The sequence below is a fragment of the Mustela nivalis genome (assembly GCF_964662115.1).
Source record: "Mustela nivalis genome assembly, chromosome: 12".
In the NCBI taxonomy this organism is placed as follows: domain Eukaryota; kingdom Metazoa; phylum Chordata; class Mammalia; order Carnivora; family Mustelidae; genus Mustela; species Mustela nivalis.
Window position 1 is genome coordinate 73,501,763 of NC_139031.1, and position 27,737 is coordinate 73,529,499.

Genomic DNA, 27,737 nt, shown 5'->3' on the forward strand with positions numbered 1-27,737 from the left:
GGTGACACTTGCTAACTTTTAAATTCATCAACACTTCTTTTGTTTCTCCTCCGTATCAATCATTTGCTCACAAGTCTGGCTATAATTCCTCTGGGCTTTTTTAAAATGTTGACATAGTATCAACCTATGGTTATCATAATATTAATATAGCCATTGTTAGCAATTTACTCATCACTATTAGTATCATGAATATGATTAGAATAATAAAATTATTTCCTACATGCCTTACCATACACAGACCAAGACATGCAACCTCCACCGACAAATACATATGAACATTTTTGAGGGCCTGGGTACTAAAATCTGAACAGTCAGAAATGTTATCCAATAGATAATAGTAGCTCTAGTCTCTGTCTTTTGCTATGGTTTAACTCTCTTATACTTATTTAAACATAGTTGATGGTGGTAATGTTAGTGTAAAGACTGATGGGAAAAGACCACATTATTTTTTTCCAGGTGATTTAACAGTTGGTCCATACCATTTATTGTACAATCTACCCTTTTCCTGACTGATAATGCCTTGTTTATCATACACTAATTCTTAAATGTTTTATATCGATTTCTGGACTCTCTATTTTGGTTTATTGATCAAATTGCCTATTCACTGATAGCTTCCCCTGGATTCTGTTTAATTACTATTTGAAGTAGTCTTTTATGTGTAATATCTGGTGAAGGTATTCCCCTCTCCTTATCTTCTTTTTCAGAATTTTCATGGCTGTTCTTTGTTAATAAAAAATTGAGATATAACTCATATACCATGAAGTTCACCCTTTTGAAATGTACAAGTCACTGATTTTTAGTATACTCACCAAATTTTGCAACCATCACCACTAATTGCACAAGATTTTCCTCTCCCCAAAGAAAACCCTGTACCTCTTATCAGGTCACTCCCCATTCCATACTCACCCCAGCCCTTGACAACCACTAAATCTACTTTCTGTCTCTATGGGTTTGCCTATTTTGGAAATTTCATATAAATGGAATCATACAATGCAGACCTTCTGTAACTGATTTCTTTCATTTAGTGTAATGTTTTCAAAGTCCATCCATAGTCAAGCCTGTATCAGAATGTCGTACTTTTTTATGGCCCAATAATCTTCTATTGCGTGGATGTACCTCATTTTGTTTATCCTTTGATTAACGGATGAACATGTGGCTTGTTCCCACTTTTTGACTATTATGAATCTCTGCTGTCATTTTTAATTTGCATTTTTAACTACTTATGTGAATTAAGCTATACTCTAATAACCATCCTAATCACGTGGTTTTATTGCCTCAGAGTAGGAGTGGTCTTAAGAAGCTATAGCCTAACAGAGCTAATGAGTATCAAAAAGAATAACCTTGGGGTGCCTGGGTGGCTCAGTGGGTTAGGCCTCTGCCTTCGGCTCTGGTCATGATCTCAGGGTCCTGGAATCAAGCCCCTCAATGGGCTCTCTGCTCAGCAGGGAGCCTGCTTCCTCCACTCTTTCTGCCTGCCTCTGCCTGCTTGTGATCTCTCTCTCTCTGTCAAATAAATAAATAAAATATTTTTTAAAAAAAGAATAACCTTCATAAATGATATAACATGAATAATTTGATGAGCACATTTCAGGGTTAAAAGCCCATTGATAAACCTACCAAGCCAAAATGTGAGTTCACAGAACCACTTAACGGGATGATTTGCAGATTTTCACGTGCATAACACTCACCTGGGGCATTTGTTAAAAAGCAAAGTTACTGACCCCACTGCAGAGTTAGTGATGTAGACGGTCCCTGAACTATAATTTAAACCATGTGCTCCCCAAGTACATTTTCATCTAAATTGCTTGCATGCAGCCCATCAGAATTACAGCTAAAATCAGGTTCCCCAAAACGAACCCTCCAGAAGTGCCCCGGAGAAGGCTGCGTTGGACATAACCAACAAAGAAGGGTCCTCAGACAAGTATGAAAACACCTGAGAAAGGTCAGACCTTCTCTTGTTTTTTTCCTCGGGCAAGCCTACACTACCGTGAGCCTCCAGAATTACCCCCATCCTTGTATGGAGAGGTTGGCCTCCTTTCTGGTCCAGAACTCAAGCCTCACCTTAGCCTTCCATGGATGAGGGTGCCCGTGCACCCCGCCCGCAGGGCAATCTACTCTCATCAGCTGCTAACACGTGCGTCCACATGAGGAGCCGTGCGTGCTCCGGGGCCTGCTAAAGCCTGCAGCGTCGCGTCTGTCCTCCCTTTCAGGCCCGAGAAGGCCGGACCACCATCGTGATAGCCCATCGGCTGTCCACCATCCGAAACGCAGACGTCATCGCTGGGTTTGAAGATGGCGTCATTGTGGAGCAAGGAAGCCACAGGGAGCTGATGAAGAAGGAAGGCGTGTACTTCAGGCTTGTTAACATGCAGGTATGTGCGTCCCAGGATTTTGCTTTCTGCTTCTCAGTAGGGTGTTCTTTGTATCATCAAAACATCAGGCCGCTAATGCCAGGCTGAGAAATAGAAAGCTTCAGGAAGATACTGAAAGTGTATGGCTCAACCTTGAATTCGGAATCAGCCAAAGAATCCTGAGAGAGAGAAAGGTGAGGGAGGACGAAAGTGAAAGAAGGCGTCAGAAATGTTTCAAATTTATTTCTCAGGACAGAGATCCTTAATTGCCTGGGGAATGTGTTGAACCTAGAAGGTCCTTTCCTCTGTGAGACTAGGGACCATCGGAGAAGTGGCAGGAGCCAGAGATGCCAGGATCTCCCAGGGTTAGAGGAGGTCCTATGTGAGTTTTAAAATGCTTCCTAGATGATCCTAATAAAACCAGCAGCAGGAGTCATGACTCTAGGAAGTGAATAGAGCAGTCTTCTTTAAAAAAAAAAAAAAAAAAATCATTCACGGGGTGCCTGGGTGGCTCAGTGGGTTAAGCCGCTGCCTTCGGCTCAGGTCATGATCTCAGGGTCCTGGGATCGAGTCCTGCATCAGGCTCTCTGCTCAGCAGGGAGCCTGCTTCCTCCTCTCTCTCTGACTGCCTCTCTGCCTGCTTGTGATCTCTCTCTGTCAAATAAATAAATAAAATCTTAAAAAAATAAAAATAAAAAATAAAAAAATCATTCACTCTAGTTCCTGAAACAGGTAATATTGATAATTATTGGCTTCTATTACAATTGTATTATGCTTACTTGTGCAACTTTGCAAAATAATTCAGCTAGAAATATTTTTTCTATAAGCATTCTTATATCAAAGCAAAAGTTGAGTATTTAGTTTATTTCCAGTATTTCTCTAAGTATTCTAAGATTATATTTATTTATTTGAGAGAGAGTGAGAGAATGCATGTGTAAGCACGAGAGGGGGGCGGAGGTGCAAAGGGAGAGGTAGAAGGAGAGAAAATCCAGCAGACTCTCCTCTTCTCTGAGCTCAGGGCTCAAACTCACCACCCTGATCATAACCTGAGCTGAAATCAAGAGTCGGATGCTTAACCAGCTTCAGCAATTTATTACACGTTATTATGATGGATTGCTGAGTACCCATTAAAATGTTAGCATCCAGATGATCTATATCTGAAATGTTAAGAAAAAAAAATACCCATACATATCGTAGTTATGGTTATATTTATAGAAGTATATACTTTTGCTTTGATATAAGAATGTTTATAGAACAAACTATTTCTAGCTTAATTATTTTGCAAAGTTGCACAAGTAAGCATGGTACAACAGTAATACAAACCAACAATTATCAATATTACCTGTTTTAGGAACTAGAGTGAAACTCTGGTTAGTGAAACTACCAAATGAAACGATGGAAAGTCTTACAACTCTTGCTTCAATTGGCCAGAGAAGGTTTTCCAGCAGGAGGGGAGTAATTATTGTGTTTTCACTAATTATTTCCATATGGCCTACCCATCACAGGGTCTTCATCATTTCTCTCATTAAGAAAATAAGTATAATATTCCTTTAATTCAGTTTTAGTTTTCATTTTGTTAATGGTTCCTATGGCTCTGCAGTTTTGCCTGTCAGATTTGGTAACCACGGGGCGCCTGGGTGGCTCAGTGGGTTAAAGCCGCTGCCTTCGGCTCAGGTCATGAGCCCAGGGTCCTGGGATGGGGCCCCGCATCAGGCTCTCTGCTCGGCAGGGAGCCTGCTTTCTCCTCTCTCTCCGCCTGCCTCTCTGCCTGCTTGTGATCTCTGTCTGTCAAAAAATAAAATCTGGGAAAAAAAAAATGTGGTAACCACTTTCTCCCCTGGCTGACCACTTCCGTGCCCCAGAAAGAATGACCTTCTCTTCCCACCAGCACTTAGGTTCGGAGGCCACCGAGGCTGCCAAGAGGATAAGGACAGCTCTGACGTTTCTATATTGTCCTCCTTTCTTTTCTAGGAAAGAAATCACCTTTCTTTCCTAGAAAAAGACATACCATTGAAGACTGAACAGTGTCCTGTGATAGAAGAGGCTTGTCACCAACTAAGCAGTGGTTTCAGCAAGTCCTTCCTGGTTCACTGAGGAGAGCATGTCCCAAGATGACCGCTCATGTTGCCACCAGCTCTGACAGTCTGTGATTCTTAGTCCCCATGAGCTTGGCCACCTGGACACTCACACGTTTCCCACTTCTGGTTTACACTTTGCCTCACCAATTATTTGTTGGTGCTGCTGGTGCAGAGATGGAGGAAAGAGCTTCAGTGAGCCCGGGTGTTCACTAAATGCTCACACCAACATGCTGCTTTGTCCTCTCGTCCCAAAGACGGGCCAACCTAGTGTCAGAAAAACCTTGTCTCGGTTTTGTTTTTAAGTAGAATGTTCATTTGCTTTTTCATTACCTAGACTCTTGGCTCTTCGTTGTTTCTTTTAAATGTATTTTTTTCCCCTGATTATAAATGTAATGCATTCTTATTTTTAAAACTCCAAGCGTTAAAAAAAAAAAAAAAAAAAACCTCAAACATGAGTATCTTAGAAATTTGAGAGACTCCTATAATTCAAACCCTTGTTGATAAGCACTACCGGCCACTTGGTATTTTATTTTTCATCTTTCCTAACCTAAAAGAGTTAAACAGTATTTCCAGATTTCTTTCATTATTTATGAGATTATCTTTTCACATGTTCATTGGCCATTTGTGTTTTTTCCTCTGTTAAAGCATCTTTTCCTATTTTAGGCCATTTTTCTGTTGGGTCGCTCATGATATTGACTTATAAGAACTCCTGGCATAAAGAGGAAATCCACTCTTGCATGTATTAGAGATATTTTTCCTGCCTTTTTCCTCCTTTTTTTTTTTTTTTTTTTTTAAGAGGGAAGGGGGAAAGAAAAAGTACGCATGTGAGCACATGTACACGTACGTGCATGTGAGGAAAGTAAGTGGTGCAGGGAGAGAGAGACTCTCAGGCAGATTCCTCCCTGAGCACGGAACATGTCACAGACTCTATCCCACTACCCTGAGATTGTGACCTGAGCAGAAATCAAGAGTCGGATGCTTAACTGACTGAGCCACCTGTGTGCCCCTGCTTTGTTCTTTTAATTTTGCTTTGTAGTTTGTTTGGCTACCATTAAAAACAATAGGAAGAGGGGTGCCTGGGTGGCTCAGTGGGTGAAAGCCTCTGCCTTCGGCGCAGGTCATGATCCCAGGGTCCTGGGATGGAGCCCTGCATCGGGCTCTCTGTTCAGCAGGGAGCCTGCTTCCCTTCCTTTTTCTCTCTGTGTGCCTCTCTGCCTACTTGTCTATCAAATAAATTTAAAAAAAAAAAAAAAGAAGAAGAAGAAGAAAAAAATAGAAAGAAAAGCAAAAACTTTAAAATCATATGTAATTATATTATCTTTTTTTTTCCCCCCTTCATATGTTCAGGATTTGGAGTTGTGTTTAGAAAGGCTATTCACCCATATTTTCTTTCAACATTTATTGTTTTACTTTTCATAATTAAATATTTGAGCCAGCTGAGGTATATTCAGGTGTAAGAAAAAAGGGCTATCGGTTTTAAATAAATACATTTCATCACCTGGTTAAAGTGGCCATTTTGACTTTGGAGCTCAGTGAACTCAGCACCCACCAAATGAGGGCTTTTACAGGTAAGGCACAGAAAAAACTATTAAGGGAGAGAGAGAGGGATTCTTCATTTAGTTACAGAAGGCTAAAATCAGAGTGGGCTTATTGGTAGAACTGTTCATTTTGATGGACCCTTTGAGAGCATAGAGAAGATAATAAAAGAAGGAAAAGAAGAGGCATTCACAAGAGGTGGTCCAGTTTGACTTGCCATGAACTAGAATTTGAGGGGGCCAGGCATGAGCGTACAATGAGGACCTGTGGAAGATGTTTTGAGCTGGGATGTTATTTGAGCACAACTGCTCTTTAGGAAAATAAATCTGGTAACAGTGTGGGAGTGGATGGAAGGGAGGATGCAACAATCAGAAGACTAGGGCTTTAGGTTGGTTTGGGTTGGGAGATGGTGGAAAACAGCTCCAATTATAAGCAAGTAAGGAAGTCCACCCTGCAGAACCGCAGAACGCGTCACTGTCCTGCAGTTCAAGGCACGTGGGTGATGTTCTGTCGGATATCAAAAGCACAGCTGGAATGCTAGAATGGGATAATACGCAGAGCTCTCGAGAGGCTGCTGTAGGTGCCGTGAGGCACTCATCATAGGCATGGGTTGGGGGACAGGACCTGAAGAAAAGGAGCAAGAACATGACATCACTACAGTAACTCGGGTTCTGGATAAACCATTAAGAGTTTTAGACTCAAAGTTAGCCGTCAGCAAGGTTGGCTTGATGTTCCTCACCAGCCATTGAGCTGGAAGTTGGAAATTTTCCCTGCCCCTGCCCCCTTTAAGGAGAGAATTGATCCCACTGAAGCTTAGTCTGCAGGTGGGGTCACCTGGGGTGAGATGAGTCTGAGCAGGGATAGAAGGAAAAAGATGAATGTACTCAGCCAGTCAGGGAAAGCAGTTTAATTGCCTCCCATGGGGAGTGACCAGCTTTTTCCTTGTTTGTAGCTTTAAAAATTACACTCGGGAATAGTTCTATTCTTCTTCCTGCTGGTCGTGGTCATGAATTGTTCCCGCATTCTTGAGTGCAGAAAAAATTCCTCTGTACCTGCTGGATGATGGAAAACTTGCCTTTTAATTTTTAGGAAATACTTTTATTCTCCAGTTTTTATATTGTTCAAATGAGATTTAGCTTTTGTGTCCTTTTAACACAACTTCTCTGTGTTGAAACACTTCTTGACGGTCTTAGAGCTAGTCTTGATTGAGAAGCTGTTAGGAAATGGACAAGTGGCACATGTAATATTCAATATGGCTTTATGGGTCTAAATTTGATGTCATATCCATCTGAAGACACACACAAGTATACAACTTAACATTTTCTTTTCAGACGTCAGGAAACCAGGTCCAATCAGGAGAATTTGACCTTGAACTAAATAATGAAAAGGCTGCCGCAGATATGGCCCCTAATGGCTGGAAATCTCGCCTATTTAGGAATTCTACTCATAAAAGCCTTAGAAATTCACGGAAGTATCAGAACGGCCTTGATGTGGAAGCCAAAGAACTTGTAAGTTGTTTTTCACTTAAATCTTTTGTGGTAGAGTTCTACTGTTAAAATCCCTACCTTTGCTGGTATATTGCAGGCACAGACGATTGATTCCTACTCTGAATCTACTTTTCCTTCCTGGAAAAAAGGAAATTTGAACTTTTAAATGCATTTGGCAATGAATTAAAATCAATTTCAATTAAAAGTGGATTTCCTGTTTTGGGGGGATATATCGAGAAAAGTAGTCTTTGTGATTAGATGCTTAAACGTAGATATTCCATTCATCTTTGAGATCCAGAGATAAAGCTGCAGTGAAAGGCCCTGATATCTGCATTCTGTTAGGAACGATTACCTCTGATGGTCTATGCTGAAAAGCCAGAATAACATCATTTCAAACAAATGAAGAGTTTTCATTTCTTTCACCTAAGAAAGCCTCAGTGGTAAGAAACCCAAGGCTAGCGTGGTGGTGTCCCCGCAGTTCCCTTGGATTCATGCTCCTCTCATTCTTATCTTCACTATGCTTGCGTGTGACCTTCGTCCTCAAGGATCTAAAAGGGTTTCTGAAGCTCCAGCCATAACAGCCATAGTCCAAACAGCAGGAAGAAACAAAGAGATTTTCCAGAAGTTCCAGACATACTTTACTTACATGTCCTTGGCCATAACTTAATCCCATGGCCATACCTACTACAAGGGAGGGTAAAAAATTTAATCTTTTTACTGTATGCATTGCCACCCTAAATTAGATTGGAATTATCTTACTAAGGAAAGGGACAGAATGTCGAGAAATAGCAAAATTCTGTGTTCTTTAACTCTTCCCACCTGAAGGCTTGTGATATTAATTCAAGTTAACTGGAACTTTTATCATTGTAAGGGGGAATCCATTCTAAGAAAATGTATTTTCTTATTTCAAGAAATTGTTTGAAAATACACTTGGATGTTATTTGATAAAGGTGGTTTATTTTTATTCCCGTGTTGGCCCGAAGAAACTCATCCTACTGAGAGTTCACTGCTCTGTTTTTCTCTGCCCACAGTATTTACTGCAGAGATTACAAGGGCTCTTTTAAAGGTCTTCATCTTGGTATATTTATGGAAAGAAAAGTAACAATTGCACTATCAAGTGAAGTTGCTTTATCTTAAGGAAGATAAACAATTCCCACCTACCCTCCCCCTTTGTCTATGGAGGTATCCACCTTTTGTCTTCTCATTTATCTTCAGAGCTATGCTGCTAAGTCTTGAGATTCTGGCATTTTGGAGGACCACTTCTCTTCTCTTGAAGAATTGCACAAAGAGGGGGAGGCAGGACATGCCACAATCAACAAGATTGTCCCAAGTACAATCAGAGAGGGTTCGACAGTGTGCCCAAGGGGAGAGAGGAATTAAGTGTGATGAAAGGAATCTGAGGAGACCTGTTTTTGTGTGTTGAAAAGAGTAGTCTGGGGAAAAGGCTCATTTATCCGGTTGGAGACCAGGACTTAAAGATAATGATAACTGGGGAAGAAAATAAAATGAGAGAGAAGAAATAAAAGAAGTGAAATGAAAGAAAAGAAATAAGAGAAAGAAAAAAGAAAATACAAAGAAAAGAAAATACAAGGAAAATACCAAGAAAAGAGGAGAAAATACAAAGAAAATTGGTGACTTGAAAAAAGAAAGCTGAAAAGAACCTACCACTATGTTCTCTGTGTCCTAGAGACCAAACGTGGTCTCTGTAAATGACCATAAAGCTCTGGGATTCCATAGGCACCTTCTGCATCTAGTTTAATTCTAAAGGAGAATATTCTGACTATAGAGGTAGCTTATGTGACCTAAATCCTTCCTGTTTGAGCAGACATGGAGTTTGACATTTGCTGAGACTCTAGTGTGTGCCAGGTATTGGGATAATCTCTATGGATATGAAGATGTACAGTCTTCACCTTTAAAACCAGAACTCCTATATTAGAAAAAGAGGCATATAAATACATAAGAAAAAAAATCACAAAACAAGCTAAGCTTTGAAACAGGAGAAACCTGCCAAGGACCAGTGATAAAAGGGAATGGATAATTGATTTGGTTTTATCAGTTAGGACCCTGTCCCAGAAAAAGGCAGCACTGGACAGGGTTCTGGGGGTGAGGAGACCAGGCCTGTGTTCTCGGGTTACTAATGGTATCCTACATTTGTGGGGATCTTTATCCATCTGCTCATGGGTATTGTCTCATTTGACCCCACCATCACCCCTGAGTGGAGTTGGGACTTGAACACCAGAGCGTTTCGTGCCTGGGTCTTGCCTCGTCTCCCTCTGCTGAGGCTGGAACGGAGATGGGCTGATGAAACTATGGAGACCGCTTCTTGGGTGAACAACTCTCGCCCAGCTTATGCCGTGTAATCACTGGCCACTGTTGGGATTTATTAAACAGTCTCACTCTTCAATGGTTGCATGTGGACGGGTCATCTCTGCGCCTCATCTGCAAGTTCCTCGAGGGCAGTGCTGTCCTTGTCTACGTACTCCGCTGACTCTTGTGTCATTACCGGCTGGTCCTGACCTGTCTATATTTGTGTGCGTGTGTGTGTGTGTGCGCTCTAGGATGAAAACGTGCCGCCGGTATCTTTTCTGAAGGTCTTGAAATTGAATAAGACAGAATGGCCGTACTTTGTTGTCGGCACAGTGTGCGCCATTGCCAACGGGGCCCTGCAGCCAGCCTTTTCCATCATATTCTCAGAAATGATAGCGGTAAGTTTGCAAACATCCCTCAGGAGCTTGAATTGAATCCGTTCTCATGCCCACATCACGCCTGGGTTCATTTGGAGTAAAGCAGCCTTAAATTAAAGTACGCCCACGTTTTTAATTCCCTTTTGAGGAAAGCCATGAGGCAAAAGAAAAAGTAGCCTTTCGACTCATGCCAAGTGAGAGTATTAATGATATGATAAGTTAAAAAAAAAAAAAAACCGTTGGAGGCATTGAATTGTGTGTCTGCACTGGGGTGAAACTGAGGTCAGGCAGTCCTCCTCTGCCTGCCCCCGGAGGGGAGATGTGTGCTCACCCTCACCGCATGGCTGGGGGGTAGGGGCGTGAAGGAAGGGCAGGCTCTAGTCACAGCCTCTGAGAGGCCAGATACTCAGGACTGGCCGGCTTGCCACTTCCCAGCTGTGCAAACTTGGGCTAGATGCTGTCCCTCCTTGGGCCTCAGTTCCTTCTTCTCTAAAATAATCAGGTTGAGGCTGGAAGGAGATGGCACAGATCACTCTAAGGTGAAGCGCTGAGGAGCGTCTGCTCCGACGTGAGCTTTCAAGAAGCAGTAGCAACTCATCACTGTTGGAATAATCCTTCCAAGGCCTGGGGAGTCTGAGACCCAGAAGATTTATCCAATTATTAACTTCGGTGGGGGATAATTGTAGGAACTTTCCAGAAATAGCTAAGGCTCTCTCAAACCCACCCTTTATATTGTGTGGTCTTAGTCAATCTCTGACATCATGGGAGAGACTTTCTTGTTCAGGTGAATTACTCTTCATCGTCGTTACAAGTTTATTGTACTTGCATTAGACATTGGTCTACAAGTAAGAGCACCAGCCAAGAAGTTAACAAATTACCAAGGACCCTCCAAATATTTTTAAATTAGAAAGCATGGCTTTCTAATGGCTCCCTTGCTATTCAGGACCTGTATGGACTGTATTGATATGTGGGAGCCTCTCCTGTGTGCCAGACGCTGCTCCGGGCACTGGAAATCAGGCAGAGAGTAAAGCAAGACGAGCCCTCAAAGCAGTTACTTTCTGCCGCCTAGACACGGCACACACAGGAAACAAACACTGAACGTGCCACGGGATAGCAGGTGTTAGGCAGGACCTGGCCACAGGGGAGCTGGGGCTGGAGATACTGTTTCGGGTTGCTGGGTTGGGAGCAGGGCTGGGACCTATTGAGAAGGAGCTGGGGTGGCGGGAACAGTGAGTGCTGGGGGAGAGGAACAGACGCCAAAATGTGCAAGCACGCCCGCTCCACCCACGGTGCCTCAGCCCACGTTAATAACCACGCGCTCCTCAAATTGGCCACAAGAAGGAGAGTGGTTCTCAGCAGGCTGGGGAGTGGGGATGGGGAGAGAGACTGTTGATGGGGTGCAGAGTTTCAGTGTGGCGTGCCGCAGAAGTTCTGGATGCGGGAGCTGGTGAAGATGGCATCGTACCGTCAGTGAGCTTCATGCCACTGCACTGGATTCTGAAAAATGGTCATAAAGGTAAATTTTTTGTTATAGATATTTGGCACTAAACACCCCTCCCCCATATGTTCAAAGCCTAGTGTTTCAATTGTGACGTTCAAGCCATTATTTATGGGAAGAGTGAAGAGGATCATGTAATCCAAGTAGGCATTTTTAAATGTTCTTTTGTAGGTTTTTGGACCAGGGGATGATGACGTGAAGCAGCAGAAATGCAACATGTTCTCATTGCTTTTTTTAGGTCTGGGAATTATTTCCTTTTTCACTTTCTTCCTTCAGGTAGGTACCTGGGATTCCATCTGCTCAGCAAGTCTACATTCCATTAGAGAATATAAATTTATCTGTTAGCTAGATTTGCATTCTTTATCACTACACATTAATTACCAGTTCACCAAACCCTAATGGAGCTTCCAATTCTTAGATCGAAATGAATTGCAGGGACTCCTGGGTGGCTGAGTTGGTGGAACGTCTGCCTTCGGCTCAGGTCATGATCTCAGGGTCCTCTGATCGAGTCCCACGTGGGGCTCCTTGCTCACTAGGGAGCTGCCTTCTCCCTCTGCCTGCCGCTCCCACTGCTTGTGCTCTCTCTCTTCCGGACAAATAAATGAAAAAAAAAAAAAGCTTTAAAAAGATGCAGTCTGCGAGGCTCTTCCAGAGAGCAGTGTCTGAGGCAGAGGGAATCCTGACTCCCCCGTGTGCTAACTTCTGTAATGTTCCAGGTTTGTCCCCAGCAAACATTCGTTACAAAGGGAAAAAGAGACTTGAATTCATAAGAGGATGGAAGTGCCAGATAAATTCAATATAAACCTGGGGGGAAAAGTCAGTACAACAGTATTCGCTCTTCTGTTGTGACTCAACATGAAGTAATTTCTCTGATCTCTTCCTCCCTGATGGATGAACTCTGAAAGAACGTGTGTCCTATGCATTTAGACACTGTGGCCCCAGCCACAGTGAACTTGTCCACCTCGTTCTGTTTGTCCTCTTCCACCTAGCCTCGTAGTCCATTTCTTCTGACTGTATCTCAGCACCACACAGACCTTTCTAACACAGGCCATTAAGTCAGCAAAATGAGCTTTCCTAGTCCCATCCAGTGCACTTGCCTTCTGTCATCATTGAATGGATGGCAAAAGCAAGACAAACATTGTCTCCAGAAATCGTTGCCGTACTAGTCACAGCTCCGTTCTCCAGTCCAGCTCAGGCCTGGGTGTATTGGGGGGAGTGGAACTGGATTTATAAACGAGTTTTGGAGCCTGGGACACCAGTGGGATGGTGCACAGAACTGCTGTGCCCACACTGGCCTTGAGCGATGTGCCAGCCAAGGGAGGAGGAGACCAGAGTCGTCAAGCCAGTCTTAGACACTTGGGGCTGATGCCTCCCCAGGCCCTGAGCACCATCCTCCTGGATTCCTAAAGACTCCCGATGTGTCCTCCCCCCAGCACCCCACACCCACACCCCACCGATACTCTGTGTGCCTGTAGGCTCCGACCTATCCGAGCGGCCCTGGAAGCAGGCCCAGCTGGAGACATCCGGGCTTCTCTTCAGTTGGAACAATGGTATAACTTAGAAAGAGGGACATTTTCTGGCAGGGATGCCTGCTGAGGAAGAATAGCCTAATTGTTCCCCAGTCTGAGAGTAGGTGGAGCCTTGACAGAGAACCAGCAAACTCCCTTCATTTGGAGCTTGATCCTACAGACCTCCTCCTTCCCTCTGCCCTCCATTCTCCCCTACAGGAGCCAGAATGTATTCCTGGACAGTGTTATGTTCCTGTTTCCAACCATCTGAAGTATCAGCAACACAGGGTTCTAATTATACATGGTATTGTCCTTATTGAGATGCTGTCCTTAAAGTCTGGAAAAGGAAATAGACTTAGAATGTTTCAAAAGCCAGAGCTGGACCTTTGTAAGGCTTCTGGCGTCAGGCTTCTTTCTGCATGCTCACGATTGCGTAGCACCTGGATTTGAAGTTGAGACTTCGAATTAGTGTTTGGTCATAGACTTGTGTTACCTGAATGGTGGATTAATATGTAAGTCACATAAAAATCAATGTGAATGTACCTACTTGGGTCAGAATCCTGATGATCCAAAAGGACAATAGGTTTTTTTTGTCTATTTGTTTTTATCTCAACCAGGGCTTCACATTTGGGAAAGCTGGCGAGATCCTTACCACCAGGCTTCGGTCGTTGGCGTTTAGAGCAATGCTAAGACAGGTGGGTGTGTGTGCTGGAGAGCGCCCTCTGGATTTCTTGAGCTCAAAGCCCATTTTTGTTTGGAGTGTGCTGTAGTTCACGTCTGCGCCTGCCCGCCCCACCCATGCGTTCCTGCAGGGACTGGCGGGGAGCCCTGCACACCATCCTGGGCTTGGAATGTCCCAAGTCTTCTCAGGGATCTCAGTGGAGTGGGCTTCATTTAGGTGGCTTTTGGGGCTTATTTTGCCACTATTTCTATCCACATGGATACCGTCTTTTCAAGGACCTGTGGTTCTTCTCTGGATTCTCTGCAGGCCCTAGCAAGGCATTTGAGACTCCAAGGTATCTTTTAACAAAGGAAAAGGTGGTAATATTCATGATTGATTCTGCTAATCATTTCCCCAAATGTTGGTAACTGAGTTTTGGTTTTGTCTTATTTGGGCTCTGTTTTTGTGTTAATTCACCTGTTAGTTCACTCAGTCCTTACCAACTCTGTACCAGTGTACTAGTAGCTGCGACGATAAGGTGCATTATCTACCCTTTCAAGAAGTCCACAGTCTGGTGCAGGACTGGAGGGAAATGTACAAATTTCAATTCTCTGTTTTTATAGAGAGGCCTTAAGAGAGGCCCAGAACATTACCCGTACACTTGGCAAGATTTGATTATATTCCTGCTCTATAAAAGAGCCCATAGCAGGTATCCTATTTGGGACATGTCTGAGTTTACAAACTATTTTCCAGTGTCTTTTAAGTGTTGCTATGTAGGGAAAATTATTTTCTATGAAACTAAAAGATGCATGGATGAGTAGCCTATAGTTAAAATCATTTTTAACAAACATCTTTTCAATTCTTGTTTAAAAAAAACAACTACACATGGTGAGAAACCAGGGCTGATCTTCTTATGCGTAGAACTTTCAAGAATTGGGTTGAGCACAACCCAAGTGTGCCTGCGCACGGCAGGGATTGGGGATCTGCACTGAATGTCACTTCTCCCCTAACTCCAGGGCCAAGTTAGGTGTGGATATCTCCAGCACTAAAGGTTGTGGAGGTCTCATCTACTTTACTCAGCTTGTTTTAATTTTGAACTCATGTAAAGGTGTGTTTGTGCCACAGGACATGAGCTGGTTTGATGATCATAAAAATAGTACTGGTGCACTCTCTACCAGACTTGCAACGGATGCCTCCCAGGTCCAAGGAGTATGTAGACTTCATGCTATTCCTTTTTTTTTTTTTTTTCCTTTTTATTGTGGGTTTTTGTTGTTGTTGTTTTTTTTAAGATTTTATTTATCCATTTGAAAGACTGAGTAAGCCCTGGGGGAGGTGGGGTGGGGGTGAAGTAGGGAGGTGCGTGGAGCAGAGGGAGAGGGACAAGAAGACTCCCTGCTGAGCTCTGAGCCCTCCAGCCATGGGGGGTTTGATCCCACAACTCTGAGATCATGACCCGAGCTGAAATCAAGAGTCGGATGCTTTAACCAACTGAGCCACCCTGGTGCCCTTTGAACGCGGTTTTGAATGAACATACGGCATAGCTGCTTCAGTGCAGCAGCTTTCAGCCAGAAATCACAAAACAACTCAAACTGACCTGAACAATAAAGAGGAAGGTTGGACTTCAGGGTTGATTGATTCGTTGACTCAAAAATGTCATGAAGGACACAGGTTCCCTGTGGTTGTGTCTCTGAGCTTTTAGTCCTCAGAGTTGGCCTCACCCTAACACTCCTTCCCTCAGGGCCCCAGGATGGCTGCTGGCTGCAAACAGAATGGTCCAGTGAGACCGCCCCTCCCCATACATCAACCACCAAACCACCACCTTCCCTTAAAACTAAGACTTTGGCTAATTTGGGTCATTTGCCCAAATCTCCACAGATTACCGTCTCTGGGGACTGCCACTTCCCCCAAAGCCAGAGACAGAAGGCAGTGTCCAGTGCACCGGCCCCCCTCCTTTTCTGAGCCCTACGAACAGTAGTAGTTCAGATCCATGTATGGTTGGTGGCAGACGGTCTCTTAGGACAGATCCATTTCGTAGCAGATGGTCTCTTGGGGGGGGGGTCAATTTCCCCCTTATACATGTGCAGCAAGCAAAGTGTTCTTAAAATGACCGAGTAGGGATGCTTGGGTGGCTCAGTTGGTTGGACGACTGCCTTCGGCTCAGGTCATGATCCCGGAGTCCTGGGATCGAGTCCCGCATCGGGCTCCCAGCTCCACGGGGAGTCTGCTTCTCCCTCTGACCTTCTCCTCGCTCATGCTCTCTCTCACTGTCTCTCTCTCAAATAAATAAATAAAATCTTTAAAAAAAAAAAAAAGACCGAGTATACTAGGGTTGGTTTTCTCTTTAAATGTTGCCTTTGTGCCCACGTACCTGTGCCCCAACGTCCTCTCCCAAAACCCAAGCCCCTGGCCTGGTTTTGTCCGGCAGAATTGGTGTGCGCAGGTCAGGAATGAGAACCACCGGGCAGGAGCAGAGAAAAACCTGCAGGGCCTCATGAGCCAGACACCGGGGTGTTGGGTTGACGGCAAGGAAAGGGAGCCAACGTAAGCCAGGCCCACAGCCCTCTCCCCTTCGGACCGGGAAGCCTCAGATGGCAGCTTTACGACTTACAACACAGCTCCGTCTGTGTTTGTTCTTGCAGGCCACGGGGATGAGGTTGGCGTTAGTTGCACAGAACACAGCTAACCTCGGAACCGGTATCATCATATCCTTTATCTATGGTTGGCAACTGACCCTCTTGCTGTTAGCAGTTGTTCCCATCATTGCTGTATCAGGAATTGTTGAAATGAAAATGTTGGCTGGGAATGCCAAAAGAGATAAAAAAGAACTGGAGACTGCTGGAAAGGTGGGTCACATAAGCTTCAGTGAGTATAAGTAGTGCTTTTAGACGTGTGTTTTAGTGGTGTACTTGATTTAGTCCAAAATGCATGATTGGGTTAACTGAATGTTCTCCCTACACCTGATAACAGTCACCGCAGCACAGGATGTTTACTGTAATAATAATACCTGTAACTTGATGATGGGATAATTAATTGAAGTCTCTACGCCTGTCAAAAAGCACTTTATGTGTGGTTTTTATATGAACCTGAATATCCAGTATATATTCCTGAATATCCGAAGTCCCTTTTCCCTTTGATTTAATAACACAGTCTCATTGTTGAGATGAATGTCACCCCTATGTTACACAAGGAGTCCTTAGGGCAAAGACTGTAAGTGAATTGTTTAACTGCTGGTCCTTGGGGGATCATTCTTTCTTTCTTGGTTGTGATGGGTACTGTTAAGGTAGGTAGCCCCCAGATGGCAGTAAATGCTTCTTTTGGTGGTTCCAACAGAACCACCATTGTGCCATTTGGGCAAACACTTGTGTTTGGTCTGTGCCCACTCTGGTGTTAAATACATGGTCCGACTCATTACACTGTCAGTAATCCCATGAGGCAACTACTATTGTTATAAATGGGGAACTTGAGAAACTGGGTCAAGGCATGGCTGGGATTCAAATTCTGGCTTAACTTCAAAGCTCTTTACTCTGTAGTCTCTTCATATGTGTTGAAATGTATTTAAATCTAGAGAGAAACATTTTATTTATGTGTATATGCATTTAAATATTTAAACTACAGCCCAGAGTATTTTTACTTACTTGTGTCAGCATTATCCTTTATTGACACGTGAGGAGACAAAGCAGACACTGTTAAAATTGTGACAGTTTCTGCAGCACCCCACAGGACAAAGCCCTTTTGCACCTCAAGGCAACCACCTTTTTCAGAAGGGAGAATGGCCAGTAGCTTAAATCAGTTATATGACTCTAGTTAAGATAACAGTCTTAACGCTATTAAAAATGGCTAATAACCCTGAAACCTATCAGAATTTTGGCAGGAGTAAGGCAGTTAGAAATGAGCTTGTGGCAAATGGGACATAGCCCCTTGGAGTTTTAGTCTTGGTCTTGCTAGTCACGGCACGGGATACTGAAGATCTCCAACTTCTCTGGTCCTCCCTTCACACTTGAACGAAGTGGGAAACTATGGGCTCATGTTCCGTGTTCCTTCCAGCTAATACCCTCATTCTAGGAATCTGAGAATAACGCCGAGGGAACAAAATTATTTTTAATAGCCACTTAAATCTAACAAGCTTTTTTTTTTTAAATACAGTGTGAGAGATTGGACATTTTAGCTGTCAATGGTTAGCAGTCAATCATAATTCAATTTTGTTTACTAAGTCAGCTCTTGATGTAACCCAGAATGAGGGTTAGAAAGAAGGTCCTGGAATTCTCCCGACCCGCATCACTGTCCTATGTTTTTTGTGTTTTCAAAAGAAAAAGCTCTTATTAACCTGGGTGCAGATAAATCATGGTTAAAGTACATCAGGGTCTGGGATACGTTCCCATTTTCATTTTTCATAAAGGGCTTGGTAATGAAGGTGTTTCCTCCTTGGCTGGTAAGGAGATAGGGAGTGTCTGCATTTAACCCTCCTGGATTCAGGCCCTGCGTCAACTGAGATGACAGCCCTGCCCAACCAGGATGAGGCCTCCGAGCAATTAATCCAGAACCAGAAAATCTGGAGTTGAATGTGAAGTCATTAACAACTAGCTTCCCCCTGTATACGTTACAAAGATGGGGAAGCAGAAACGCATAATGGGTTAAGAACACATGCTGGGCATCAGATAGCCTGATAAGGAATCCTTGCCTCTACTTATTAACTCTAGGGTTAATAAATTAGAAGCTGCTGAGGCAAGTCCTTTGACTTCTCAGTTCCTTCAGCTGCAGCAAGAGGATAATACTGATCTCACAGGGTTGTGTGAGACCAAGGGGGAGCCCGTCCATGAAGCAGAAACTCACTAATGCGCTCCAGGCTGGCTCTTGTTGCCATTGGGTTCTTCATTTCTGACTGAAGAGAGAAGGTTGTTCAGCCTGAGGTAGCAAATACCTCGCCTTCATCTTGTGACAGACGCTGAGAACTGAGGTATAAAGTCTTAAAGCTGAGGAAAAAAAAAAAAAAAAACAAAAAAAAAAACATAAAACTAAAATCTGATGCTCTTTGTGTTCACAGATTTAGAGAAGTCAGCTAGAGAACCAGGCTTTAAACTTCACAGCTCAGTCACAGGCCATTAACATTAATTCAGAACAGTTTGGCTGGAAAAGTCAGAAAACTGCTCTGGCTGGTTTGGGTATAAAGGAATTTGAGGTAAAGGTGCACAGAACTGCAGGGAATACAAATGGAGAGTATTCCTGTGAAGTCGCAGGCTCTCAGAGACAATACTGATAGGGTGGCTCTCCATACCCTCACCTGCTGAGGATGCGGACCTGCTGCCTCTGCATACCGAGTGTGGCTCCCCAAATGGAGACCTTCCTCTCGGAGTCCACACAACCTCTCCATTCAAGCAGCGGCCTCCATCCAAGTCCAGGAAACGGATGAGTCTGGTGTCCATCCCTGGCTTAAGCGGGGACTGAGGGCAGGGCCATGTTGTTTATAGTTGGGATCTTCGTTCCAGCTATGACTGGCCGGTCTCTCTCAGGAGGGATATGTGCCTGGAGGAAATGACTGGCTCCTCCAAGGGGTCTTTAGAAATCATGTAGCCTAATGCCCTCTTTTAGGACCCTACCCTGTGAAGAAAGCAAAGCCACCCAAGGCTGTGGCAGAGCCAGTCAACTGACTGACTGGTGGCAGGGCTGGGGATAAAATCTGGCTTCTGGTGTCCAGGACACCGTGCTTGGTCTCAGCATGTCAGTCTCGCTGGGCATATGAGCACTCACCCATTATATTTGGTACAACCAGATTTGCTTTTAAGATGGGCAGCTCTGCCATAGAGCTCATCTTGAAGAATACATTATGCCTTTGCTTTCAAAACCGAAGGAATTAAAAACCTGTCAACATAACCTCAGGATTCCTCTAATAGAGCCCTAACATTTCTAATTTTCATGATCCAGGAGTAAAAGCCCCACTTCTAACCAAGATCTGTTCTACGTTACAGATTGCAACAGAAGCAATAGAAAATATTAGGACAGTTGTGTCCTTAACCCAGGAAAGAAAATTTGAATCGATGTATGTTGAAAAATTGTATGGAGCTTACAGGTAATGAACATGAATGATTGTTACTAAGAACCCAGACCTTTCCTGAGGCTAAATAATTGCTCCCAAAAGATAATAAAACTTCTCAAAAAAGAAAGAAAATGATAAGGCTGAAGAATGACATATTTTTCAATAGCTCACTGAGAAAAAGTAGCCTTTGGATGCGATTGGAGTATAGGATTGAGTTTTTACATCTCTTATAAAAAGAGCAGAGGGGATCTCTGAGATGGAGTAGGTACAGAGGACACACCAGTGTGTGCTCCTCTATTTCGCTAGAGCGTCCCATGTGTTCTCTGGATGAGGATGAGATCCAACCTACTCAGAAAACCCACACATAGCCTATTTAACTGGTTCATAATTGACCAATTTAAGAAACTCCAAGAGGCACAACTGGCCGCTTGCTTATAAATGAATATATTTCAACACTAACAAAATTGAGCACAACTTAGAATACAGCTTTGCAGACTAGCACAGTAGCCTGAATGCTTACAAATTTGAGAATGAAAAAGTGACATTTTGACTGTATTCCATCTCATTAGCTATATATACTCCAAGAGATTATACTCTTTTCTCCATTTGATGTAAACATATAGGTAACATGTAAATATGTGCGTGCCATTACTTAAAACTTAGGGTTGATTTGTACTTCAAGGGAATGAAGGAGGAGCTAATTTTTAATTTGATTGTAATTTAAAGATGGAAGAGCACTGCAGATTGAGTAATTTTAAGTAATGTAACCACACTCACATCAGGTAAGTTAAAATATCCAAATCAGCAATAGTTTGAATTTTTCCAGTCTTTCCAAATGCTTTCCTTCTAATCTGGGAGTAAATAAATCACTGTTCTCTTGAAAGATGTAGAATACAAAGTATAATAAAGCAGCTGTACTCATGAAGGATAGCATGTGGTCTAGTTAGAAACAGGGCAGAACAAACTATTGGGACTGGTGGGATCTAGCTCAAGGAAGAACTTCTCATGTGTGTCTGTATATACCGCAGTGACCCAGCTTCTCCGAATCTGAAACATGAATTGTGACATAAGACTATAACTAGTCACAGAAGACAAGATAATACAGAAGAAATCGCATTCAGACAATTCAAACTTTAGACCTCGCTTTAACATCCCCCAATGATTTCAATTCAGCAGTCATGTTGATACCATAGGGGTTGGATATCTGATTGACTAGATATTAACATGTAATAATATCAGCAACTATCAATTGAAAAAATCAGTATGAGGTACCATGCTAGACATTTATGTTGTTTCTTTAGTTCCCAATTCTGCATCGTATTGGATATCCCCATTATACAAATCAGAACACGGATACATGAGAAGCTGTCATGTACGCAAACTGACAGAACAGGAGGCAGGATATATACCCAGGTCAACCACACTTAGAAGCTGCACTAAGAGAGGCCAAAGAGATGACTATGAATATACGAATTTGCCTTTCAGGAATTCTGTGCGGAAGGCACACATCTATGGAATTACTTTTAGTATTTCACAAGCATTTATGTACTTCTCCTATGCTGGTTGTTTTCGATTTGGCGCCTATCTCATTGTGAATGGACATATGCGCTTTAGAGATGTTATTCTGTAAGTAATTTTAAAAATTTAAATTATTCTATGTGGTTTTGGTAGGTCCATGCAAAATTAGAGTGTGTGTGTCGGGGGTGGGGACTCACTTGTTCTAAAATGAGGTCAGAGTTGAATCTACCACAGAAATCTGATCTTACTAACACTCCAAGTACAGTTGAATCATCCAAGTGGACTAAAATTAGCCAAGTTCATAAAAGTCGTAAACCAGAACAGTAGTAATACAGAGAACTCCAGTCAGGAGGATAGAAAACTTTTTCATTGTATAGTGTAGGCAGAAATAAATCATAATGAGAAAACTGTTGGTTACCATGGACTCAAACCAGAGGGTTAAGTAGCTTGCTGTTGGTCTGCAACCACAAAATGGCGTTGATGGAGGGTTGGGAATGCTTGACTGAAATCTGGCCAAGGCCTCTTCCGCTGGCTGGGCCTGGAATAATCCTGCCAATGTTTGGCCTTGTAGCCTCTCCTTTTTTTTTTTTTTTTTTTTTTGGTTTCCAAGGCTAACCAGCAGTCTTTCTAATTGATGCACTTGTCTTTTCAAAATATGCTAACTACATTCAATTAGGTTGTGTTCTTGTCTTGCCAAAAGGAAGCCATTCTTTTTAAGATCACTTGGCATATTTCTGCTCTGGTGGGATGATTTTAAAGTAGTAGTGGATAGTCTCTTTTTTGAACACAGGGAGGACAAGGAAAGTGTTTTCATCCAAAATGAAAATAACTATGAAAAAAGTATATATAATGTTTGTATCACTCAGGATTCCAGCAGGAAACAAATGTCCTTCGGATGGGGTAACTAGGGAGAGTGCTAAAGGGTCTGTTTATAAAGATGTGAGAAGTTAAGGTAAGCAGGACCAAGAGCTGTCAACTACCCAGCAGTTCCCAGCTACGAACCACTAAGACGCTCAACCCAAAGGGCAAGAGGAGGGAAAGAACCCAAGGGGGGCTTCTGTGGTCCTTGGTGGAGGGATACCAACCACACAATCAAACAAGGGAGAAGCCAGTCAGACAAATGTCCTCACTTCCTGCTAGTGCCTGTCACTACCAAACCCCACCAGAAGCCAGGGGACAAGAAGAACATTTGATGCAGTCCATGACGGTCAGCCTCTTAGGGAGTGGGATGGTCCAGGAGAGAGGTGGGTAGGGAGTAGACGGTGGTTTTGGAGGGATAAGTGGCAATATCCAGCTCTGGGAATTACAACTTGTAACACTTTGTTGTCTAGAAGAGCATCTCTGAGGAAATGGGCCTGGCTTTTTTTGTTTCCTTTCATCTCTACCAATAAAAAATTCTGAATAATTGGAAGACAACTTTTTAATCTTTTAGGTTAAATCTCAATTACAGGCTATATAAAAAAGTTAGGCAACATGTGGGTTGTTCATCACTATTTTAAAATTTCATTTTTGGTAACCAACCTTAAATATTTAAGGGATAGCCTTACTATACCCACCATTCCTGCTCCCTCCACCCCCATACTTAAAACACATTTTAATATCTTAGATTTAGAAGTTTGGGGAATGAAACACTTTCTTAAGTTCTCCAGTATTAATAGATAAAAAATGTCCTCCCATTCCTCTTGTTCTAGGGGAGCTCAGGGGTCAGGAGTAAATAGCCTCCTGGAGATGTAGATCTCAGAATCCCAAGTCCTTTCTCAAAGATGTTATAATCGCTTTCCAGTCTTCAAAGAGCATATCACTGGAAAATTGAACTTTAGCTAAAGATGATTGTTTTTATCAGGGTAGTGCCAGTAGTTCCATTAATTATAAGAGAAAATTGAGTTGTTGTAAAGGCTTATTGTCCTTAACACAATTTCTCTAACTGCAGCGAGCCGTACTGGGTGTGTGGTAGCTCAAAGGTGTCTATGAACTGGCAGTCAGGGCCAGCGAATCAGTAGGTAAAGAGTCACTCCTTGTCCAATGCTAATGAAAGCCCTCCAGCATTCTGGGCCTCAGTCCAGAGTCCAGAAAGAATAGAACTGTTCCCTAAAGTTACTGGAGGTCACAAGTCAGTTACGCGCCACTTCACGAACGAGGACTGTGGAAAGTTATGTAAACTCTGGCATCGCCTCCAGATTTCCTTTGTTCATGGAATCCCATGGAAATGCGTGTTGTGGTTTTGGCAGGGGCTGGGTGGAGGGCCTGCCGGAGTAGTGAAGAGTGATACTAGTTTAGTGGTATGTCTTTGGATTTTGAAACCTCCCAGTGCTAATGATAGACACCAAGTTGTTAATTGCTCTACTTCTGTCCAGGGTGTTTTCAGCAATTGTGTTTGGTGCCGTGGCTCTAGGACATGCCAGTTCCTTTGCTCCAGACTATGCTAAAGCCAAGCTGTCCGCAGCCCACTTATTCATGCTGCTGGAGAGACGACCGCTGATTGACAGCTACAGTGAAGAAGGCCTGAGGCCTGTGAGTTCTCTGCTGCCTGATGAATGCTTGGTCAATTTTTCTTTCTTTCTTTTTTTTTTTTTAAAAGATTTTATTTATTTATTTGACAGACAGAGATCACAAGTAGGCAGAGAGGCAGGCAGAGAGAGGAGGAAGCAGGCTCCCTGCTGAGCAGAGAGCCCGATGCGGGGCTCCATCCCAGGACCCTGGGATCATGACCTGAGCTGAAGGCAGAGGCTTTAACCCACTAGCCACCCAGGCACCCACTTGGTCAATTTTTTATTAAGGTTTGCTATCTGCTAGATGATCACCACAGGAAAAATTTGTCATGATTACACTGACCTAAATTTAACTTACTCTGTGATACTTATAGCCTAATATTTGGCCAACATTCTTAATATTTAAAAATTTCATGGGTGGGCAGAGGAACCTGGGTGGCTCAGTGGGTAAAGCATTGGTCTTCAGCTCATGTCATGATTCCAGAATCACAGGATCAAGCCCCAAGTCAGGCTCCCTGCTCAACAGGGAGTCTGCTTCTCCCTCTCCTCCTCCACCTGCTTGTGATTTCTCTCTGTTAAATACATACATACATACATAAAGAAAATAAGATTTCTTAGGGATTTCAAGGAATCTGAGGTTGAGCACATCAAAAGTAAAGAAAGGGGTGCACGGCTGGCTGAGTCAGTGGATCATATGACTTCCTTGATCTTGGGGTCATGAGTTCAAGCCCCATGTTGGGCATAAAGCTTTTAACCTAATTTTTTTTAAAATTTAAAACTAAAACCTCCTGTATTGAACAAAAATCATAATAAAATTCAATTTTTTTAAGATTTTACTTATTTATTTGACAGAGCACAAGCAGGGGGAACAGCTGACTGAGGGAGAAGCAGGCTCCACACTGAGCTGGGAGCCTGATAGGGGACTTGAACCCAGGACCCTGGGATCATGACCTGAGCCAATGGCAGATGCTTAACTGACTAAGCCACCCAGGCACCCCCATAATAATAAGCTTTACAGAAAAGTTAAAAAGAAATCCAGATGTACTAGAACTAATTTCCATGAAAAGCGTTAATTATTTATGCATGAAGATATATGTGTGTGACTCTGTAAGTAAAGACAAACAGGATTGTGGCTTTAATCACATTTCATAATGACTGAGTCACAAGTGGTAAGAAGGCTACTTTATTCACGTTAGGAGTAATAATCCTGTACTACTTTCAAAGTTTAAACTCAGATTTAGATCTGAGTGTTCTCTTTATGACACAAGCTGCTGTATATATTAATGCACAAGCAGCAGTATGCATAGACAGTTTTTCTGGGACTTTACCATGGATTTCATGTGCTGAGAAAATTCCTGTGCCCCGTGAGTAAGCTAAAGAGGCAGCCAAGGTTTGAGATAAGGGCTATCCACTGAGACCTCAGGTAGACACTGTGCCAAATTCCCGAGCCTTCGAGTCTTTGGCCACTGGCTTTGCTCTAGCCTCAGAACCATCACTGGGAAATCTATTTGTCTAAACCCAGAAATCAAGCTTAGGTAACAACTCTGTAATGTGACTCTCTGTTTTTTTTACTCCCATCTCCTGTCTTCATTTTATATAATAGCTTGCTCTCAGTAGTAACTAGTGCCGACATTTAGACTGAATGTGAATTTTATGTTCCTCTCCTACACTCTTTGGTAAAGTTTCTGTGAAATACTTCTTATTCCAATAATTATCAGACTAATTATAAGAGCAACATTAAACTTTTTTTTTTTTTTTTTAGGATACATTTGAAGGAAACGTGACATTTAATGAAGTCGTGTTCAACTACCCCACTCGACCAGACATCCCCGTGCTGCAGGGGCTGAGCCTCGAGGTGAAGAAGGGCCAGACGCTGGCGCTGGTGGGCAGCAGCGGCTGTGGGAAGAGCACGGTGGTCCAGCTGCTTGAGCGGTTCTATGATCCAGTGGCTGGAGCAGTGGTGAGCACACTTTAAGTCAGTAACCTGATTTAAGGTTTTATTTCAAGTGGCCAATAAACCAACATTCTTGTAAGAGGAAAACAAACAAACAAAAAGGCTTATAATCCTGGCTGACGCAATGACCACATTCTAAAACACCCAAACTGGTGTCCATACTCAGGCAAATATATGAGGACAAGAGGGTAGAACATCTGGAGTTTAGTTCAGAAAATATTGAATATGAGGCTAACCTTTGCCCTGCTGTGGGCTTTTGGAGCCAGCCTGATCCTTCTAAGTAAATATCCACTTCCTGGCTTGTAAAGGAGAGCCACAAACGTTGGCCAGGATTCGAGGCAGACACCCGAGACAAGCTAGTACCTTCTTATACCCCCCCTACCTCCTTCTGCCTTCTCTCTTGAATCCTGAACTCAAGGCTCTCTGACTTTGACCCTCATCTCCAGACCTTTCATACTCAGCTTTTCATCAGTGATTTTCTAGTACCTAGATCCTCTCTCTGTGATGAGTAAACTCTTGGCTTTTACTGATAATGCCTACATCTCCCATGACCTGGGATGGCACCCACAGACCAAACCCTAGGAGTCCTTCCCCATTTAGATGGTCACCCAAGTGTTAAACCTTGTGTAGGTAGCTCTTTTTAGGAAATTTTATGCTTCCACTATTAAAACTACTCTGCAGGTATTAATACAGGCAGACCAGCTTGACAACATGATGTGCTAATAGTGTGGTAGAATTCTTCTTTATTGAGAGATAAAGACTAATCGAACTCATTTCTATTCCTTCACCCCGAAGGAAGCTGCATTCTCAGTTGATATATCACAAGCCTCCTCTAGAAGCAACATGTCTCCTGCTTAAAGCAAATGAAAAAATAACCACCAACAAAACTGTGCTCCCAAAGACACTGGGTCTTTTTTTTTTTAGCTTGTTCACTTTCCATTGAACTCTTATCCTCAGTGCTATTGAAGAGAAATGGGTGAAGTTTAAGGCTGGTATTTCTTGGGAGAAAGAGGTAGGACAGGAAGTAACCAACTTTGAGAATCTGGGGATGCACTACTGATGAGTTTTGTGATCTGGCTGCCTGGAGGTGGGGAATAAAGTCAAGTTGAAAGTTTGGAGTTGTTCTGGGAAGAGCAGATACGAGTGGGACACCTGACTGCAGACTTCTTAGAAGCAGGATGATGTACATGCCTGAAGGAGTGCACGTAAGGAAAAGAGGAATGTGGAAGGACAGGGCCAGATGGGCTGTCATTTCACCAGTTAGATGAAGAAAGGATGGCTTAATCACCAGAGAAATCTTTTTTTTTTTTTTTTTGGCCTCCAACAGTAAGTGCCGAGAGGCTTTGAGCCTTGGTATTTCCCAACCAATGATGCCCACATGTCACAATGCTCCAAATGGTTAATCTGTTAATTTATGATTTAGGGGTTTTGTTTTTCCTTTTTAAGCCCTTTTTATAGTTTGTGGACTTTGGTTTTTAGCTCCTAGATGGTCAAGAAGCAAAGAAACTTAATATCCAGTGGCTCCGAGCCCACCTGGGCATTGTGTCCCAGGAGCCCATCCTGTTCGACTGCAGCATCGCGGAGAACATCGCCTACGGAGACAACAGCCGGGTCGTGTCACAGGATGAAATTGTGAATGCAGCCAAAGCAGCCAACATACATCCTTTCATCGAGACCTTACCCCATGTAAGTTAAGCGGTAATTTCTTAGGATGAAATCACAAGCAACTACAAACTTTTCATCCTCAAAACAGGTTCCCAAGTTATACAGCAACAGAATCTTATAAGAAAACTTGTCTATGTAGTAGCACTAGGACCTTACTTAACACACTGAACTGCGTAAGTTTTCTAACTGGCAAATGAGAATATCAGGCATCATGTCTAGATCTTATAAATGCAGTGAGAGGCAAATGAAGTGATCTTAATTGTAGGCAAACTGGTGG

At 43.0% G+C, this 27,737-nt stretch overlaps 1 protein-coding gene across 5 annotated transcripts in view; it reads left to right on the plus strand.

Moving 5' to 3' along the window:
- Positions 1–27,737, plus strand: part of ABCB4 (ATP binding cassette subfamily B member 4) — a 65,308-nt gene that overhangs the window by 33,753 nt on the left and 3,818 nt on the right. For all 5 annotated transcript variants that reach the window (XM_082692373.1, XM_082692372.1, XM_082692374.1 and 2 more), the window contains 12 exons: positions 2,211–2,372; positions 7,297–7,473; positions 10,011–10,157; positions 11,806–11,910; positions 13,760–13,837; positions 14,929–15,012; positions 16,443–16,646; positions 19,767–19,867; positions 21,320–21,460; positions 23,707–23,863; positions 25,604–25,801; positions 27,275–27,481. In XM_082692373.1, coding sequence (XP_082548499.1) covers positions 2,211–2,372; positions 7,297–7,473; positions 10,011–10,157; positions 11,806–11,910; positions 13,760–13,837; positions 14,929–15,012; positions 16,443–16,646; positions 19,767–19,867; positions 21,320–21,460; positions 23,707–23,863; positions 25,604–25,801; positions 27,275–27,481 — 1,761 coding nt within the window. The remainder of the gene's footprint in view (positions 1–2,210; positions 2,373–7,296; positions 7,474–10,010; positions 10,158–11,805; positions 11,911–13,759; positions 13,838–14,928; positions 15,013–16,442; positions 16,647–19,766; positions 19,868–21,319; positions 21,461–23,706; positions 23,864–25,603; positions 25,802–27,274; positions 27,482–27,737) is intronic.